At 41.1% G+C, this 18,439-nt stretch overlaps 1 protein-coding gene across 1 annotated transcript in view; it reads left to right on the forward strand.

Annotated features, from left to right (window-relative positions):
* LOC105930540 (glutamate receptor, ionotropic, delta 2) overlaps positions 1-17,490 on the forward strand; it is a gene marked incomplete at its 5' end in the record, with an annotated part of 302,244 nt that extends 284,754 nt beyond the window's left edge. Inside the window, 1 exon segment of the mRNA XM_036129181.1 lies at positions 14,279-17,490. Coding sequence (XP_035985074.1) covers positions 14,279-14,731 — 453 coding nt within the window.
* Positions 17,491-18,439: the final 949 nt, after the last annotated feature.

Raw genomic sequence — 18,439 nt, forward strand, 5'->3', positions numbered from 1 at the left:
GTAATTATTACAGGTTCATTCTTTGAGGATACCTTTCATCGGGAATAGGAAAGCTGGTCAAAGTTGATAAGAAGATGAATGTAAATAAACAGGACGATCCTGAAGAAAACCTGCTGGAGACGGTAAAAGCCATGAGACCGGGGCCAAACTTAACCTTCCAGCACAACAACGACACTAAACATACAGCCAGAGCTACCATGGCATCAAGGATCAAAGCACATTCATGTGTTTAAAATGACCCAGTCAAAGTCCAGACCTAAATACAGTTGAGAATCTGTAGCAACATTTGAAAATTCATGTTTGCATATGCTCTCCATACAACAGGTGTGAGCTTTATGTATTTTGAAACTTTGGAAAAGTTTTAGTTTCTAGCTATTTAAAGCTGATGGAGACGTGCAGTGCTGCTGTAATTGAAGGTAAAGGTGCTTTTACAAACTCTTGACTCAGGGGGGCCTAAAACAAATGACTGCCGTGCTGTTCTGATTTTTTGCCTTAATGACATTTGGTAAAGCGTGTTGTGCATAGTTTCCCTTCTGTTTCACCGTTGGTCTCTACTTTATGTTGGTCTCTCACATAACATCCCAGTAAAATGCACCATTGTACGAGAGTCTGTGACAAAGGTGAAAAACTTCAAAGGACGGGGATATTTTTGCAAGACCCTGTAGATAATACATTAGAGACTCTGGTATAGAAAGAATTCTGGAGAGGATTGTGAGAATGGATGAAGGGAGGAGTTTCATTTATCAATAACTATTGTTGCTTTTGCATGAGGTAAGATAAAAAAAATATTTAGATATTTATTTTAAAGCTTCAGTTTACCTCCTTCTGAGCTAATTTTGCAGAATAAATATCAATCCATATCAAACAACCGATTGTAGAGCTATATGTCAACGGGCTTTTGCACATTCTGTACAAAATCACATTGAAAGCTCTACATTTACTCTCCATCGACATGCCACATGGCTGATCTCATATACAGACAGACCTAATGAAACCTAGGCTGAGCATTAAACTCACCTTCGAACACTACTCCCCCATCTTGTCGGGACAATTGGTTTAGGGAGAATTCTGTCATGTTATTAATTTTAATTCTTTGTTCGTTAAAGTTACCACTAAATTGTCAAAAAGTGATTAACCGAAGAACCGTGGTATGGCAAATGCAAACTAAAATGGATTTAAGAGAATTAAGTGAAAAATTTAACTGAACTTAATTGAAGAGGGAGTTCACCCTTTTTAATCTTCATTACATCACGATCTGATTATCTTATGTAAAAATACACATCTTGCATGGTATATGAGACAATCAAATCCTACATTTACACTGATTATGTAAGCTCCTTAAATTGAGCGTTCGTTGGCATTGCTTTTTTTGCAGACAGTTTTAAGTCCTCGTCATTTGATGCGACTCCTTTCAGTTGCTCTCTTCTCCTTTCTGCATTTGAACCCAGGTTCCCAATTTAAAAGACCCAGACTATACACCACCACAGAGTGACCTAATGTATCACCCTTTATCTCCTAGATTTTCGATGTCAAGCTACAGTTAGTGGTTTCCTGCAAAACATCACCTCATTTAGTAGTGATATCTGAAATGATAAAAGTATAAACAACTGAACCAACTCTTTATCTGTTGCACAGTCAGTGTTTTATGGGAGTAAAGCGTGCGGGCAACTTTAAAAGTAGAATACAAAAAACAGCCCGAGGGCATGTTGGAGTGCAATGGAACATGGCACAGTCAAAACTACTGAGTCACTGTGTTAAACATAGATGTTTATATCACCAGTCTCCCCCTCCCCACCCACCCACCCCCCCATTTCCTCCTCGTCGTTGTAAATTAGCAGCTGCACCACGTGAAATATCTAATCAGGCTATGTGCTGATGATCACCTCAGCAGGGACGTCGTTTGAAGCAATCAAAATGACTCCGGTAACATCTTCCTCTGGTAGGAAGCCTTGCGTCCGCTGTGAGGCTGCGGCTTTTTTAGCTGCATCATCCTGTCATAGGTGATATCTTCAGCGAGAACCCCCAAATGGACGCGCGTCGAGTGGCTTTCCTTTGGATCATGCCAACACAAGCTCCAGCGCTTTTCATCAACTTTTCTTTTTAAGTTGCGTCCTCTCAGTCTGCGTTTCTTTTTCAACCAGAGGAAGAAAAAAAAACGTAAAAAGCCACTTAAATCTGCCTCCAGTCCATCCTCTTAACACCAGACTTCTTCACTCCCCCCTTCCCCCTCCCCCAGGCCCACTGATATGTTTACCAAAACACAGAGGGAGAAGGAGGGTTCATGTTAATAACTTTAATCAAAACTCCAAAATTGCACCAAAGTGTCACAGATTTGATATGCACAGCATGCCAGTGAGAAACTCAAAGGAATGTAATTATGTGTGAAATAATAATATTTTCACTTCTGGTTTAGAGTTAATCATTTATGTGGCGGTAACAAATTGGACCGGCGCATGAAGCCGCACAGATTAATTTTTTTTTTTTTCTGTGGAAAATGTTTTTGCCATCAGGTAAATTACTTCCGCTTCAAACAATTGCTTTTTTTTTTTTTTCCCCTCTTAGGAAGCAGTTTGATAAAGGCAGGTCAAGGTTAAATTGTGGATAATGGCTTAAGAGAATTAATGAGGAAGCATTTCCTCCCTTTTTATTGAACCGCTGGTCCTCATTCAAATCGCGCTGTCAGTCAGAGAGAAGGGGTTCTGATTGTTCTAACGGCCTTTATTACCGATACTGTTGTTTCAAGAGGGTAAATGTTCGCGATTACACAAACCTAATTTTCAGTCACGTCTTTGTGATCCTATCTTGCAGAACCAACTAGAGGACGTGTGCTCCAGCTCTCTAATCTTTGCTTTCGTGGTGATCTAAGTGACATGAACGTTAATTTAGAGAAAAATGACACAAAGATGAAGGATGGAAATTACGACTACACCGAGGATGATTTAACGACCGATCAGGTTACTTCTCATGATAAAAGACCAATAATCCCAGTCATCTGCAAAGTAATTTAGGGGAAAGTTTCCGCATGAAAACTCTATTATCCTTCCGTTCCAAATGATTAAATAAGTGGACTCTAGTATATCATAAAAAAAAACATTGCATGACTGCTTTACTACAGCTTCCGTAGTGTGGGTGAATCCTTCAGTGGTTTCTGCCGTTATGACTAAAGCCGCCCTTTGACATTAAGTGCGCAAATATACAGCAAGCTGAAATTGCATTTGTTTGCTGTTGCCAGGAAATGGTTGGTTTGTGACTTGAATGATGCGTTTCATAAGACATGATCACTTTAGTGGGCACAGGACTGTGTAACAAACCACTTGGACGTTTTTCTTGGCCTTCCATGCTGCAGTCTAATAAATAATCTACTACTGCTTGGAACAGATCGGCAACTGCTGATGATTAGGCGGCTTTATTACATGTCCTCCAGGCTGTTTTTCTTTTTTTTTATTGAGCCATTTAAACATTAAATTTCATTTGTATCACTTGGGGGTGTTTTTTTCCCCCCTCTTTAGAACTGAATCCTTTCAAAACCAGCCTTGCTGATTTCACGTTGCGGGCCATCTTATTTGGTACCTCTGGTAAAGATGTGTAAAACATATTTAAATAAATGTTATCTTTTAATGCAGCAGTATACTCTCACGTGGAAAAACGTAGACAAATCCTAGAAGAAGAGGAACATTACATAGGGAAAAGTATCGTGATAGGGAATTCGTTCCTTTTTCACAAACCACTTGTGGCACAATTATTGGTACCTATGCTGTCAAATCCTTGTACAACAGGAGAGCACATTTAACATTTCTTAAGGTTGGAACGTACACAGAGAGGGATTTTGGCCCTTTCCTTTTTGCATGATCCCTCTAGATGGACCAGAGTGCAGGGGCCCTCTCTTAAATCCTCTTTTCTTCAGCCCATTTAACAGCTTTTATAAAGAATTTAAATGTAGAGTCTAAGACGGTCATGGAGGAAGCTTGATTTAGTGTCTGATGAAATATTTCTGCACTGAGTTAGTGATTAGCAATTCTACACTGCTGAATAATAACTTATTTTCAACCTATTTTAAAGGTGGAGTTCACCAGATTTTGATTTAAATTCCCCAAGTGGTGAATTCTCCTTATTGGAGTTCATGCTGCCTCCAACGAAGTTTCCCCTGCAGTCGGGAGAGAACCTAGCCCACAGCATCACAGATCCTCCCCCATGCTTAAGAGAGTATTGTTCTAGAGCAGGGGTGTCAAACTCATTTTGGTTGAGGGGCCGCATACAGCTTAATCTGATCTCAAGAGGGCCACACGAGTAAACTCATTGCAAGATTAAATAGAACTAATAAATGTGGACTTGTTGATTTTCATATTAAGTTAATTTCACTTTTACACAATATATTATGAATAACCTCAGCGTTTTTAAGAAAAGTATGTGCAATTTCAACAATCCTTTTACTCAGTTAAACATTTACTTGTGCATTATGCATAAGAACTGATCACAGTGATTATACAATGTTGAAAAACATTTATTCACATTTTTTGGAACTTAAAAACACTGTCCTGCATGACAAAATACATCAAACAGATAAAAATTAAGAAATGATTTGAATCTGAAGCTTAATCTGCTAATTAAAACACAGTGCCCCTCGTGGACAATATAGGAACTGCATAATTTCATTAAACAAAGTACATGCTTTTTTCAATAATTGTTTTATCATTCTCTTCCTTTTATCTTGTCCACTTGTGAAAGTCAAATCTGATGAGCTCTTTGTGGCATCTTATTGCCACATTGCCAGACAGGACACTGTGAGAAAAAAAAACAAAAAAAAACTATTTTATAATGATAATGCATTTAGCCACAGGGCCGGACTGAATTGTTCGGCCGGCCGGATCCGGCCCGCGGGCCGTATGTTTGACACCCCTGTTCTAGAGAGTCTCTTTGCCTTAAACTTACCCTAAATGTGCATCAGCTAAGAATAATTTAAATAGGCTAAACATCTGTCAGAGAACAACTTGGTGGGAAACAAAAATCTCGCAACATATATGGCAGTAGCATACAACTGCCTGCCATCATCTCCTTGTTTTCATTTTTTTCCCCCCCTTCACGCATAAATACACCATATGCCCCCTACCTGCAGCCCCCTGCTTACTTTACAGCTTTAATCTGTCATTCAGACCAGTAGTCATGTCTGCCACTGAGCAGGCACAAAGGCACCAAACCTTCGCTTGAACCCAAAGTCATGTTAAGCACACTGTGGCTCGACTGCACCACAAACAAACACACCCGCCCCCTGCTATCTTCATTAACCAGGAAGAGCAGCGAGCGGAATCAACCCCAGACTGAGCGCAGGAGTGGCGCCTCGTCAGTGAATGGAAGGGACAGCAGGGATTTAAATGGTACTAGTCTTTGATTCTTTTTGTAGTTCTTGTTCAAGGTTTTGCACATCAAGGCAACAGCCAGTTGAGGAGAGGAAAATCACTCGTATTGATTTGGGAGCTACACATGGATACACTTCCTATATTAGAATTCCACATCCATCCTCTGTTAATGTTACAAATGTGCGATGTTTGGGTTAATGTGCTGTTAAGGCTTTAAGGGATAAAATTCCCTTATACGGTCATATTCAATAAATTAGAATATCCATTTTAAAGAGGCTTGTTTGTCAGATTAAATTGCCTTTTGAAAAAAAAAAACAACCTTTAAGCCGGTATTGAACATACCTTTCATTAAACCCCCATATTTATTGGTTTGATGCAATGTTCTAATCTTAAATGATGTGTTTTAATTTGCTGGAGATTGGGGGGGGGGGGGGGGGGGGGTCATGATTAACAGCAATAAAGGCTTTAAAACGTCATCAGCCTGTGTTAATCTATGTAATGTGTTTCCTTTAGTGAATTGAGTTATTGAAATAAATCAACTTTTCAATAATAGTCAAATTTATCGAATATGACTGTATATCTAAAAAGTAAGCATCATCATAGAGCAAAAAACAAAACAAATTAGCCGTTTTTTAATCCAGTTTTATGGAATATCAATTGCTGCCCTCTGTAGTAATGAAGTAGGCTCAGCCAGTGGTTGTTTTTGATGACTGACCCCTGACATTTACCCTCCACCACACCACAGCTCCGACCTATCGACCGCTGGTGGTGCACGCATCGGTTTCCTGAGAGCAACCACTGAGCCAGAAGGGCTCGTCGCATGATTAAACTACATCTAAAAACCCACCTCCGCTTTGCCCGCATGGGAGTCATCCAGGCAGCGTCAGCCAGAGCAGCATTCAGATAATCCACAATCGAACAAGCACAGACACTTCATGCACTGATTGGCCATCTGCGTCGATGTTGAAAGTAGTAACATCTTGAGCTCCTCTCTCAAAGTCTCCATTTCCACTGGCCCGTTCAACAGCTCTAATCATTTTTCACAAAAGAGTGAGCAATATGGAACGCAGGACTTTTGCACATTCTCCTGGGCTACAACCATAAAAGTCAATGTATTTCAGCAAATTTTGTGTGCCGGACCAACATGAAGTAATGAATAACTGTGAGGTTTTAGACAAATAAAAATCTAAAAAAAAAAAAAAAAATGCAATGAGAAATCCTGTTTGCAGTTTGCCACAGAGCCATGCAGGGGACGCAGCAAACATGTGGAAGCAGGTGATCTGGGCGGATGAGACAAAATCTGAACGTTTCTGCTTGCATGCAATATGCTATGTATGGAGGAGATTGATTACTGCACATCATGATCACGCCATCTCCATTCGGATCATGCTGGTGGCAGTATCATATTTTGGGAATGCTTTCTTTAGCAGAAACCGAGACAGTGATCAGAATTGAAATTAAGAATAATAGAGCTAAATACTGGGCAATATCGGAAGAAATCGTCCTGCAAAAGACTTGAGACTGGGGCGAAATTAAGCTTGCAGCACGAAGTGAGTTTTAAAATACAGCTAGGGTTACAGTAGAGTAACATATTAATGTTTTAGAATATCCCAAAGTCCACACTTAAACCTAACTGAGTGGTAAAACTGGGAAAATGATCTTCACAGAAACTCTCCATACATTCTTACAGGGTTTAATCTATTGTGAAAACAACATGGGGCAAAAATATCCGATGGGGAAAATTCATTCAATGGTCATGATCCAAAATACTTGTTGCTGGAACTGAAGTTGAGTAAAATGCAAGCCTCGCCTTTCAGATTTTTATTTGCACAACAGTTTGAAAACCATGTAATTTTCCTTCCACTTCACAGTCGGGATCTACTTCGTGTTTGGACTGTCACAACATTTTCTGACAAAATACATTTCAACGTTTAGGATTTGGGGTATTAGTACATTTGCAGTATGAAATCACTGGGTCATATCTAAAAACGCCGGGAATGCGTCACTTTGTGCTTAAATCGCCATCTGTGCAACTTATTTCAGATGAGTAACCCGCTGCAAAAATGGTTGATGGGAACATAAGAGGAGATAGGCAAACTGGGACTAGTGGAGCACGTACTAACTCATTGATGGGGGGGTGAGGCAGATCTAAATCTGCTTCAAAGCAGCTAATAAGATCACTTACACATGCAGAAATGTATTAACTGGGGAAATATCCAACTCCATATGCAATTCGACCTTAGTCAAGGCCAGCACAGTGGGTCTGGTTTAAAGTCATTCTGCTTCCAAAAGTTAATAATGTAAAGGAAACCATAAAGCGTGTAATTAACTTACCAGATGCTTTGCTCTCCGTCAGTTCAAATAGAGAACGTGATGTCCCTCACAGCACTGTCTCTGCAAATGCTGAGACCACTTAAGACCACTGCACTGAGCCAAGAGCACGCGGCTCTCCGGGAGGTTTTTACAAGCTCCGAATAAAATAGGAACGCTGTCAACCTGGAGTTTATGCGTGGGCCCTGGAAAACCTGGCTTAACATGATGCACAAGCACCAGAAAGATGCACCGGGGGGGCTCCGACTTGGCATGATGACTGCTTTCAGTGCTCTTCTCCAACACCGCGAGATACTTCATCCAGTAAAACCTAACGTGTGCGAGGTGTTTAAATAAGGAATTTGATTGATTATCCGACGCTCGGCAGTTCTGCACGTCTGTTTTTAGTAAATTCGCCAACCTTAAACAAGACGGATAAGGCCTGAAAGCAGTTTTGTCAGCACGATTATCAGACGGGCTTCCCTTACCTTTCACAGATGTTTGTTGAACGAAATGTGTGGACTGTTTACGAAGAACTGCAATTACAGCGCTAATGATTTCAAATTAGACAGTCAGAGACGTATCATTTTCCTCCCTGAAGATGACAGATTCTCAATCTCTGTATCGCCGCTCTTAACAGTTGCGCACACCAGCGAGCTTGCCCTCACACCTGCATGCATACGCGTCATTACTGCCAAACATTAAGCCCCCGACTTCATCGTGTCAGGCTTGTACCGGGGTAATAAATGCAAAAATATGCCATGTCATGGAGCTCATTCCTGCAATCTCTGCTCTGTATTTAGCTTGCTTTAAAGCAGCTGCCAGATTTTCATCCGCGCCCATCCCTTCTCCTCACCAGCCACAACCAGGAAACGGGTTTTATTACTTTCAGTGACAAAATCCATAATGTAGGAGGAATTTCGCTTTAATTTCATAATCAGTGCAATGAGTCATGACAACATTCATCCATCAATTCATCTGGCCAAATTTATGCTGCCCCGTGCCGCCTATGCTTCCCATACATACACACTCTCAGACTACATAACCCACAATCCTCTGCTTCAACTCTAATACAGCTGAGCTGTTTGTGTCTCTGTGTCCGTTCTGAACTGAACTAAAACCTGCTCATTTTATATATGTGTCCGCATATGCCTCTACATTCATGATGTTTGCTGCAACGCTGTGACCTGCTTTTAACTTGGATACATGTGTCGATGTCTGTGTCCGTGCTGTGGCGCCGTGTTGTGGAATGGCTGCTGTTATCAACGAGCCTGCTTTTTGGTGTGAACAGTCGGCATCAACACTCACGAGCACCGACACGACAAAGAGTTAGCTAATGCGGCCGACCGTTAGCAACAAGTTTTTCATTCATGGGAATGCTGTAAAAGGATGTTGCACAAAGGAGGATAGGGTTACACTTGTTTTGTTTTTTTGTTTGTTTTTTTTTTTTGGGGGGGGGGGGGGGCAGGGGGGATCTCTGAGAAGAAATATGACAGCCTTTGCATCCTAAATACATTTCCAGTTAAGAATTACATTGGTGGAGAAAAGGTTCCCAGTCATTCCCGGTTTCTTTGCTCTGCTTCCAAGGGGTCACAATTCTATGTATTCTTCAAATCTATCACATTTTTTTCTTTGTTTATTGGCTCCTCATTCACTTAGTTTCAGTCCTGTACCTGAACATGAACAAGGATCGTTTGTTTGTTTGTGTAATTCAATTCAATTCAATTTTATTTACATAGCGCCAAATCATGAAACATGTCATCTCAAGGCACTTTACAAAGTCAAGTTCAATCATATTATACAGATTGGGTCAGATTATACAGATTGGTCAAAAAAAATCCTATATAAAGGAACCAGTTCATTGCATCAAAGTCCCGACAAGCAGCATTCACTCCTGGGGAAGAGTAGAGCCACAGGGAGAGTCGTCTGCATTGTACATGGCTTTGCAGCAATCCCTCATACTGAGCAAGCATGAAGCGACAGTGGGAAGAAAAACTCCCCATTAACGGGAAGGAAAACCTCCGGCAGAACCGGGCTCAGTATGAACGGTCATCTGCCTCGACCGACTGGGGGTTACAGAAGACAGAGCAGAGACACAACAAGATAGACAAAAAAGCACGGAAGCACACATTGATCCACACATTGATCACTTAATGCTGACTTGGGATTCATTCTGGTGTTTTTATGGCTTAGGAACTAAAGTACAGAGCTAGTTTTGTGTTTCTTTAAATAACTGACAGCTCTTCAAAGAATCACTCCTAAATGACATTTTTAGGCACTTTAATAGAAGCCTGTCACTTGGACTCAATGGGTTACCATCAATTTCCTAAGCAAAACAGTTTGATTAATGTAAAACAGTATTTTACTTCTGTCAAGGGGACACCCAAAACTACTGTGGTTCCCAGAGTTAGGAATAAACCATCATCACAAAACGATGATGGTAAAGTATATTTAAAACATATACGTTAGAAAGTTAATAAATATAAACACATAGATGAAAGCATAATATTGGCTGTTGTAGTACAAAAAGTCTCCTTTTGTCCACTTAATTTTATGCACACACTGTACAACATGCTCTCGTGATCAGGTACAAGGACTGGACAGGAAGCAGTTGGAAAAGCACTCAAAAAAGGCCGCTTAGCTGGAGGACGATCAATCATAACACTTTTCAAAGGTTACAAAAAAAAAACAAAAAACTCTTTGGAAGCGAAAAATAACGTATTCAACTTTTGCGCAGGGTTATATTGTTGCCAGACTGCCTTTACGATATCATCTATCTTAAAGGTACTTCCGTTTCTGATGTGCTCAGAAACACCTGAACCGATTGGAGGTGGGTGGGGGTTGGATTGGGGTGTATACTGAGGCAGAACTGCTGGTTTAAATTGTGGTATTCTGAGATGCTCCTAACACTCTGGATGAGCAGAGAGGATTTCTAGATTATCCTCATCTCATTCGGGGAGGGGGAGGGGGGGGGGCTGTATTGCTAACACCTTTTGCCTGTGTATATATATACATGTATGTTCCACCAGAGGTTAGTATGAAAGAGTTCTGTTAGTAGACTTGAACACATCTTAAAACTCAAGCTTTTTTTTAAATCACTGGTTACTGTCAGAACTCTTCCATAATGCTAACGTCTGTGGATATGACCATATCTTGTATCTCATATAGTCCAAGTAGATTTAGTCTGAGGAGAGCAAGCACTTCTCTTGTGCCTCATTTATTAATTTCAAGTATTTCCTTGTTGCACGCAAAAGCTAATTCTAACCTTTGAAATTTTAAATGAAAAAAAAATAAATAAATCTCTGCTCTTTTCATTCTAACTCTACTGAATAAACTGTGTCACTGTGGCTCAAAGCTCTCATATTGCCTTTTTGTTTTGTTCTTGTAGATAAGTACTCTGTGTTGAGGGGTGTAGCGGGCGAGGGGGAGAGAGAGAGCAATACAAAATGGCATTTAAACATCTCCCCTTTCCAGGTATATAATGGCTGTGTGAATGTCTCTCTCTCTCTGAGGACACAACACAGAGCGACCTGCTTAAACGTGTGTGCTGACTGACTGCCATGTCTTTCTTCTCGCTCACCCCTTCCCCCTCCACCCATCTGTCTCTCCAATTTACTTCTCTTCCGTCCACCCCGCCATCTTTCAATCTGCCCGATCTTGTCCGTCACTCATCCTTTTTTTCTGTCTTGGCACGCCTGTTGTTTCGTCTGCCTGTGCTTTTGTTTTGTTTGTTTGGACTTATTTAATCTTCCCACCTCACACGCACACAAAACATACGCGTGACTTCCTACACATCACATTCTCCTCTCTGTCCCGCCCCCCACCCCCCCACACCACCCAATTCAACCCAAATTTGTTCAATCTTTCCACACCGTGCGCCAACATCAGGCACAGGCTGATGGCCCATCTGCCTTGCAAGCTGTGGATCCGTGTCCCCACGGCCCCAACGAGCACCCCCTCTCCCTGGGCGGTCAGACCCAGAACCAGACCCCCAACACGGGCAACGCTGCCGGCTCCACCGCCACCCATTACCAGCCCCCAGCATGCTGTGACATTCCCTGCGCGTTAATCGTGCAGCACTCCTTCGAACCCGCCAACCCCTCTGAGATCACCCCCAAAATGAGAATGACCACCTTCACCACCTCGCCTCCCACACCAAGGTTATACATACAATAGAAGATATCAGAATAAAATCCTCGGTTAGTAAAGCTTGGAGATGATATTGCAGATGAGTGATCGTTTGTGAAGGGAGATGATTGACATCAGGAAGGGAGAGGTGAAAATGTAGCAAAGCTGGAAGCAAAATTACCTCTTTTTCTTTTTAAAGTTTGCCTGGCGTGTTGCCAGATGACTATATATGCAACAATGCCTTGCTGCCACTAGAGGGGGCTGTCTGTGTTTGGACAAAGAGCCCTTATTCAGCAGACAGTTTCTGGTTTTTACAGTATGAAAACTTTGTAATGAGATATACTTTCTGCGTTACAAAGATACATGTAAGCCAAAAGAGATTAAGTGATCAGTTTTTTTCCTTTTTATCTCAAATCGAACCTATGCCTTTAACAGTAAGTCAGTGTATATAAATATTAGAAATTTGCACTTGTGCTATAGTTATTGTGGAGGGTTCTTTTCAGATTCAGGGTTAACATTCCTTCCATAATATTAAAATAGACTTCATAATGGATGACTACATATAGATATACATTTCAGAGATATACATTATAAAGTCATTCAGGTTTTGCTGCTTTATTTTTCTATTGCTTCAGGCCACACTGACCATTCCTTGTTAGCCACCCCTGCAATTCCTCTCACGGACGTTAGAATGTCCATTTTTGATTCGATCCTACCTTCCACTTCCCTTTATCTGTGCCGATACCGATCCCTCACCTTGAGAATCCTTTCCTCCAAACTCCAAACGTGCCTAGTTTCAACACAAACCTGAGCAGTCCCTTCGTCCTCCCCTTCCCCCAAAAGTGTCTCTTTTAGATGGTAACCGGTGGGGGCCACGGCTGGTTCCCCTGTTCTGCTCGTGAGTAGGGCCAGAGAATTCAGCTGAACATACACCCCAGATCCAAAGGAAACGGTCAGTAAATCTCTTTTTTTCCCCAAGTCTTGTGGCTTCCCCCTTCAAAAAAAAAAAAAAAAAAAAAAAACAACCTTCCTGACTTTACCCAAATGCCACTACTGCAAAATCCAAACCAACCAACCTGTGTCTCACCCAACTCTGACCACCAATCCTTCCTCCAAGACCTCTCCAAGACCTTTCACAGAAGAAGAAAAAATGTTGCCCACAAGTGTGTGTGGTAGATGTGATTTTGTAAACTACCCCCTCAACAATTGACCCAAGCCTCCTTCCACTTTATTTGCACCTATCATTCATTAGAAACTGAACACCCCCCCCCCCCATCCTGCACTCATACTCACCCCCTTCCTTATGCAGTAAAAGCATGAAACACCTTTCACTAAGCACATCAGCCTTTCAGTAGTTAAGTTATGTTATATGTGAAAATAGTCCTAAATGTGTATTGTAGTAAGTTTAACTAATCTGATACAGTAAATTCATTTAAAGTTTAAGTTAATCTATGTGCTTTGGATGGCTAAGATTGTTCAGTAATACATGTACATCGCTGTATGATCCCATTATAGACATAAGAATTTCCGACAATGAACTATGGCCTGAAAAAAATTCACTTGAAAGTGGGATGCTAATCCCAAAGTGAATGTTTTGCAGACAGAGGCCATGATGCCATGTAGCGGTGAGAAATTGTTGAGCATTTATCTATAGAAGTACCTTTGAGGTTTACCGTCAGTCAAGCTTGCTCGATAGTAACCGATACCCTGGAATGGCCGAGCACACAGCATGTCAGCAGTGTGGCGTCTCTGTCCATTCCTGATTATCTGCACTCCCTTAAAGACCTTGTAGAAGTGTGTGTATGTTTCTTTTTGTTAATATCCTGACCACAGCTCAGAGTGTGCTTCTCTATCCCTCCCTCCATCCTCCCCCTCCCCCTCTTTCTTGTTTTGCTCTTCCCACTTGCTTCCACCTCCATTTTATTCCTGTGACCATCAAACGGTCATTTGATGCTGTTATTTTGCTGCATTTACATTTTCATGCTGGGTTTCTCAAATACTTCAACTCTAATCTTTTTTTTTGTTTAATTGTCCTCCCCACACCTGCATTTACTTTTTTAATTCCACTCTTGGTTTTCACTTGTTTATTATAAATTAATTTTTAACTGGTTGGATGGATGACATCCTGGTTGCTGAACACAAATACACCCCATTGGTTCTCCAACTCTTCTGCTCTGTTTCTTTCATTGGTCTTTCCATTATTCAATCTACTATGTGCCTCAATTTTACAACCAACTGCCTATATTTTCCATGCTTCATCCTCACCTTTTATCTTATCACCTCCTTATTCCACTTCCTCTCCTCTCTTCTATTCATTCATCTTTGAACTTTGCCTTCAAATTGATCTATTTTATCCAAACTCATCGTTCTCTGCAACACTTTTACACCACTTTTTCCTTCCATTGATCTCTCGTCTCTACTTGCATTTGTCATCGTCACTTCCTCCTCTGCTTTCTTCTCCTCTTCCCGCCCCTCCATGCCTGCAGGACGATAAGGAGATCGACCTGGAGCACCTACACCGCAGGGTTAACAGCCTGTGCACCGAGGACGAAAGCCCCCACAAGCAGTTCTCCACCTCTTCCGTCGATTTAACCCCACTCGATATGGATGCACTTCCCGCTGCCCGACAGGCTCTCGAGCAGATCAGCGACTTCCGCAACACGCACATCACCACCACCACCTTTATCCCTGAGCAGATCCAGACCCTGAGCCGCAGCCTGTCCGCCAAAGCCGCCGCGGGGTTTTCCTCCGGTTTTGGTGGCGGCCCCGGCCTTCAGGACCACCGAACTGGCGGGGTGGGCCCCTTTAGACAAAGGGCTCCAAATGGTGGCTTCTTCCGCAGCCCCATTAAAACTATGTCCTCCATCCCTTACCAGCCAACAGGTCCGGGACCCAACTTCGGATACGGCAACGATCCAGACAGGGGCACCTCCATTTGAGGTGTTGCAGTGGATAGAGTTGGTTTGGGAGGAGAAGTAAGAGGAGGTTTGAGTATGTCATGGGGCGGTTGAACAAATATATCATGGCTAGGCTAAAAAGTCAGAGGATATATATATATGTGTAAACAGGAATATTTGTTTCTGTTTTTAGTTTCTGCTCGGATATCCAAGGGTATTAATTTTATATGTGGGTGGAGGGGAGGGGGGGTGGGTGGAGGTCTGAAGGGAAAATCTTCATCCTCCCACAAACAATGCATCTCTGCTTTATTGTCGTTGTTCTTGTGGTTGTTTGGGGGATTATTTTTGGGAGTTGCATCAGAGATGGCACCTGTTTTTTTTTGGTTTTTTTGTGTGTGTGTGTTTTTTTTACTGATGTTTTAGTTTTATGACAGGAGGACTTTCTTGTGTATTGCTGAAATGACCTGACACTTTTTGCTGTATGAGTAACCTTCTGGGTGGCTTTAGTCAAAGACTAGTTTACCACCAGGATATTATCCGCGTTAGCTCCTGCGTTGCCACTGGTGAAGGATTTTATCTCCCTTCAGCCATGAAACAACTTCCAGGGGTTCTAACTGCTAGCAAAAATAAAGCATTCTCATTATGATAACAAAACACATAGGTTGTCCTTAAATCAACACCCTACAGCTTGTGGTGGTTTGCACAGGCCCTAGGTGAACAAAGAGGATTAAGTATTTCCAGTTTAACTATGCCTTTTTATGATTTGAGAGGTTGTAATCATTATTTTCTCCACTGGCTTTGTTGTTTCAACGGCTTGGGTTTTGAATATTTGAGCAACTCCCGGACGCCGTCCACAGTGGGGGGTTGTCCGACCAAGACACAAGACCTCGCAGCCGAACACAAGCCGATGCCACCGCGGTGCATCGGTGTGAAAACTGCTGTAATGCCATGGCAGTGCGACTGTGTGCCGCCGCAACTCACCAGTTTGGGTGCATCAATCTTTAAACTTCTTCTGCCATTTTTGGTGCATCAGCCTGAAACTGTTTCCACCACTTTGATGCACATTAAACTCATTATCAATCCTTCTGCACTGTACCAGTGCCCACAGACCTGTAAGTGATTGTATGTAGATCCTACCTTTTATTTTTGTTCACCTGTATTGTGCTATTCTGCTTTTAGAGTCAAGGTGAGACCCTCCAACCAGACTCTAAGAGATGTAGGAGAAATGAACATTCATAAAAAGCAGCTAAAAAAAGTAAAAAAAAAAAAAAAAGACAAGCTGAGAGACTTCACAAAGCTTATGCTTATTAAATGTCTTTTATTGAGTTTTGTTTTGAGAAAAAAAAATATTTTAATGCGTGGAATGTGTTTTGGTCAGGAAGTACAAAAAAGTTAACATTGTTCTGAGCTGTCTACTTGTTTTTTTTTTTTTTTTTCTATCTCTCTCTGAGAAAACTTTGGAAAAACTGCTGAACAATTGCTGTAGTCCCTGATTTTGTGTCACAGAGTCATTCAAACTTCTGCTCTTTGATTTCCCTCTGTTGATTAACCTTTTAGTGCTACCGTAGCTCTGGTGTTTAGAAGATAAAAGCTCACTCTGCAATGTCAGGTCACATCCAAGAATCATTAATCGCGTCGCGTCCTACCGGGTTCAAGTGCTGAAATGAAGTGGAATCTGCGGTGGGCCAAAGCCATTGCAACGGCGACGTCAGTACAAGCTCTATGTGACAACCAGCTGGCGGTACTCTCCCAACATCCTAGAAATCCTGAACAACTGCTGTGTACCAGAAACGATTGGAAGCAGCAAGTCATTGTTGAGCTGGAGGCGAAGGCAATGTCTCGAAGAATCAGTGGTCATCACAACCTAATGAGTCCAAAACACACATTGATTTCATATTTTTCACTTTAAAGGTACTATTTCTGTAACTTGTTTTTAAGTGCCAATTAATTAAAACAAAACCATTAAGGTGCATTTTTTTTTATTTTATTTTTTTGGTGGGGAGTGGGAGCGGAGCATTTTTTGTGGATTACTTTGTGGATTAGAGGGCAGGTGGGTGAAGTGGAACCAAACCTTTTTATTTCACTAACACTGTATTAATAATTGATAATGTTAGTTGTTTAGAGCGAGTTTTTGGTTTCTTATCTTTTTGAGCTAAAGCTGCAAACTGTTGTGTGTAGAGAATTCAGTCGAGCCACAGTGTTTTGAAGCAAGCATCGTTAGGGTTTCGTTTCTTATATTAGACTACAGTCAGACTATTGAATGGCAAATAGGACACATGCATTTAAAAAGATTTATTTAGTATAAATGAGAGACATTATGGAAATGTATATTTTACATGTTGATGCTATTTTTGGTTAACAAAAAGGAAAAGACTATCATGTTGAGCTTTAGTGTTGAGTTGAGCAGGTAAATTGCTGCCTTCGGTTCTCCCCGTCCTGCCCATGGTTAACATAAACATACGCATTCACACTAATGGTTTGCTTTTTTCTTTTTTTTTTTGTTATGTCATTCAGATTATTATTTTTTTCTGGCTAAATAACAAAACTTGGCAAGTTCACTAAAGATAAAGCATGCACAAACTTGCTGTTTTAGCTATCTGTTAACATTTTTTATTTCATACATTAGAACGACAGGATTTACTTGATAATTTTCCAGAATTTATGATGTACAGTATTTAATATAGGCCTATTTTGTTGTATGTGTTGCATAATATTCAAAAACCGAAACAAACTGGGGCCTCTGTTACAAGTGGCGAAGCTTTCTGTGTATAATTTGTCTAATAAACAGGTTTTCTACAGTGGGATGTATTTGTTGTCTTTGCTTTTCAGACAGCTGAAAAGGTGCGACACTTTAGATGTAACCATGAAATGATAAACAAGTGACAAATGATTCACCTTGCATTTTCCCCCCACACAAACACAATGAAAGCAGTTCACGGTATTGTATTGATTTTATGTGGACAGTAAAATGACAAGACTGCTGTTGTTAATGAACTGAAGCCTCTCCTCTATGTCAATAGATGTTATTAATCCTTATATTCCAGGGTCCTAGCTATCTCTCTACAACTGATAGTTACTGGTAAGTTAAACTACACTGGTAAGTCTCTCACACACACACACAGTTACAGCGCCTTACAGTATTCCTGTTCCTTGCATTTTTCACATTTTGCCCCATTACAACCACAAACCAATTAACAGAAATAGAACATAGGCGTATGTTTCTGAAGTGGAAGGAAACTGACGCACAGTTTTAAAGTTGTTTGCCAATAAATGATCTCCAAAGCCTGGCATTTACATATTGATATATATTATTGGACGGGACATCCCATGACTGCGGCAAGACACACAGGTGCCACTGCTCTGAACTGAGTCAGGGCTGCTGCAGAAGCAGCGTCAGAAGTACACAAAACTGGTTCTTCTTTAAAGGCCAACCTTTTCTAAGTAGAATGACGTGTTACTTCGACAGTCTGACTTAAACGTAACTGAAATTGAACTGATATAAAACGTAATAGGAGAGAAATTCTTGGAAAAATAAACAGTGTGCACAACACATATACTGTGTATAGTACTGTGTTTAAAAAACTTAAAGCATTTTACTTGATTAAATAGAGGCTAAATGAAACAATATAATACAAATACATCAGTGTTCATCAGTTGTAAGTTGTTAGTGGAGTTTATGAAGGGTACACAGAATCTGAATTTTTGGACATTTTATCATTAAATGTTTCACACTAGGTGTGCTGGATAGGC

Source organism: Fundulus heteroclitus, unplaced genomic scaffold (genome assembly GCF_011125445.2).
Source record: "Fundulus heteroclitus isolate FHET01 unplaced genomic scaffold, MU-UCD_Fhet_4.1 scaffold_144, whole genome shotgun sequence".
Lineage (NCBI taxonomy): Eukaryota > Metazoa > Chordata > Actinopteri > Cyprinodontiformes > Fundulidae > Fundulus > Fundulus heteroclitus.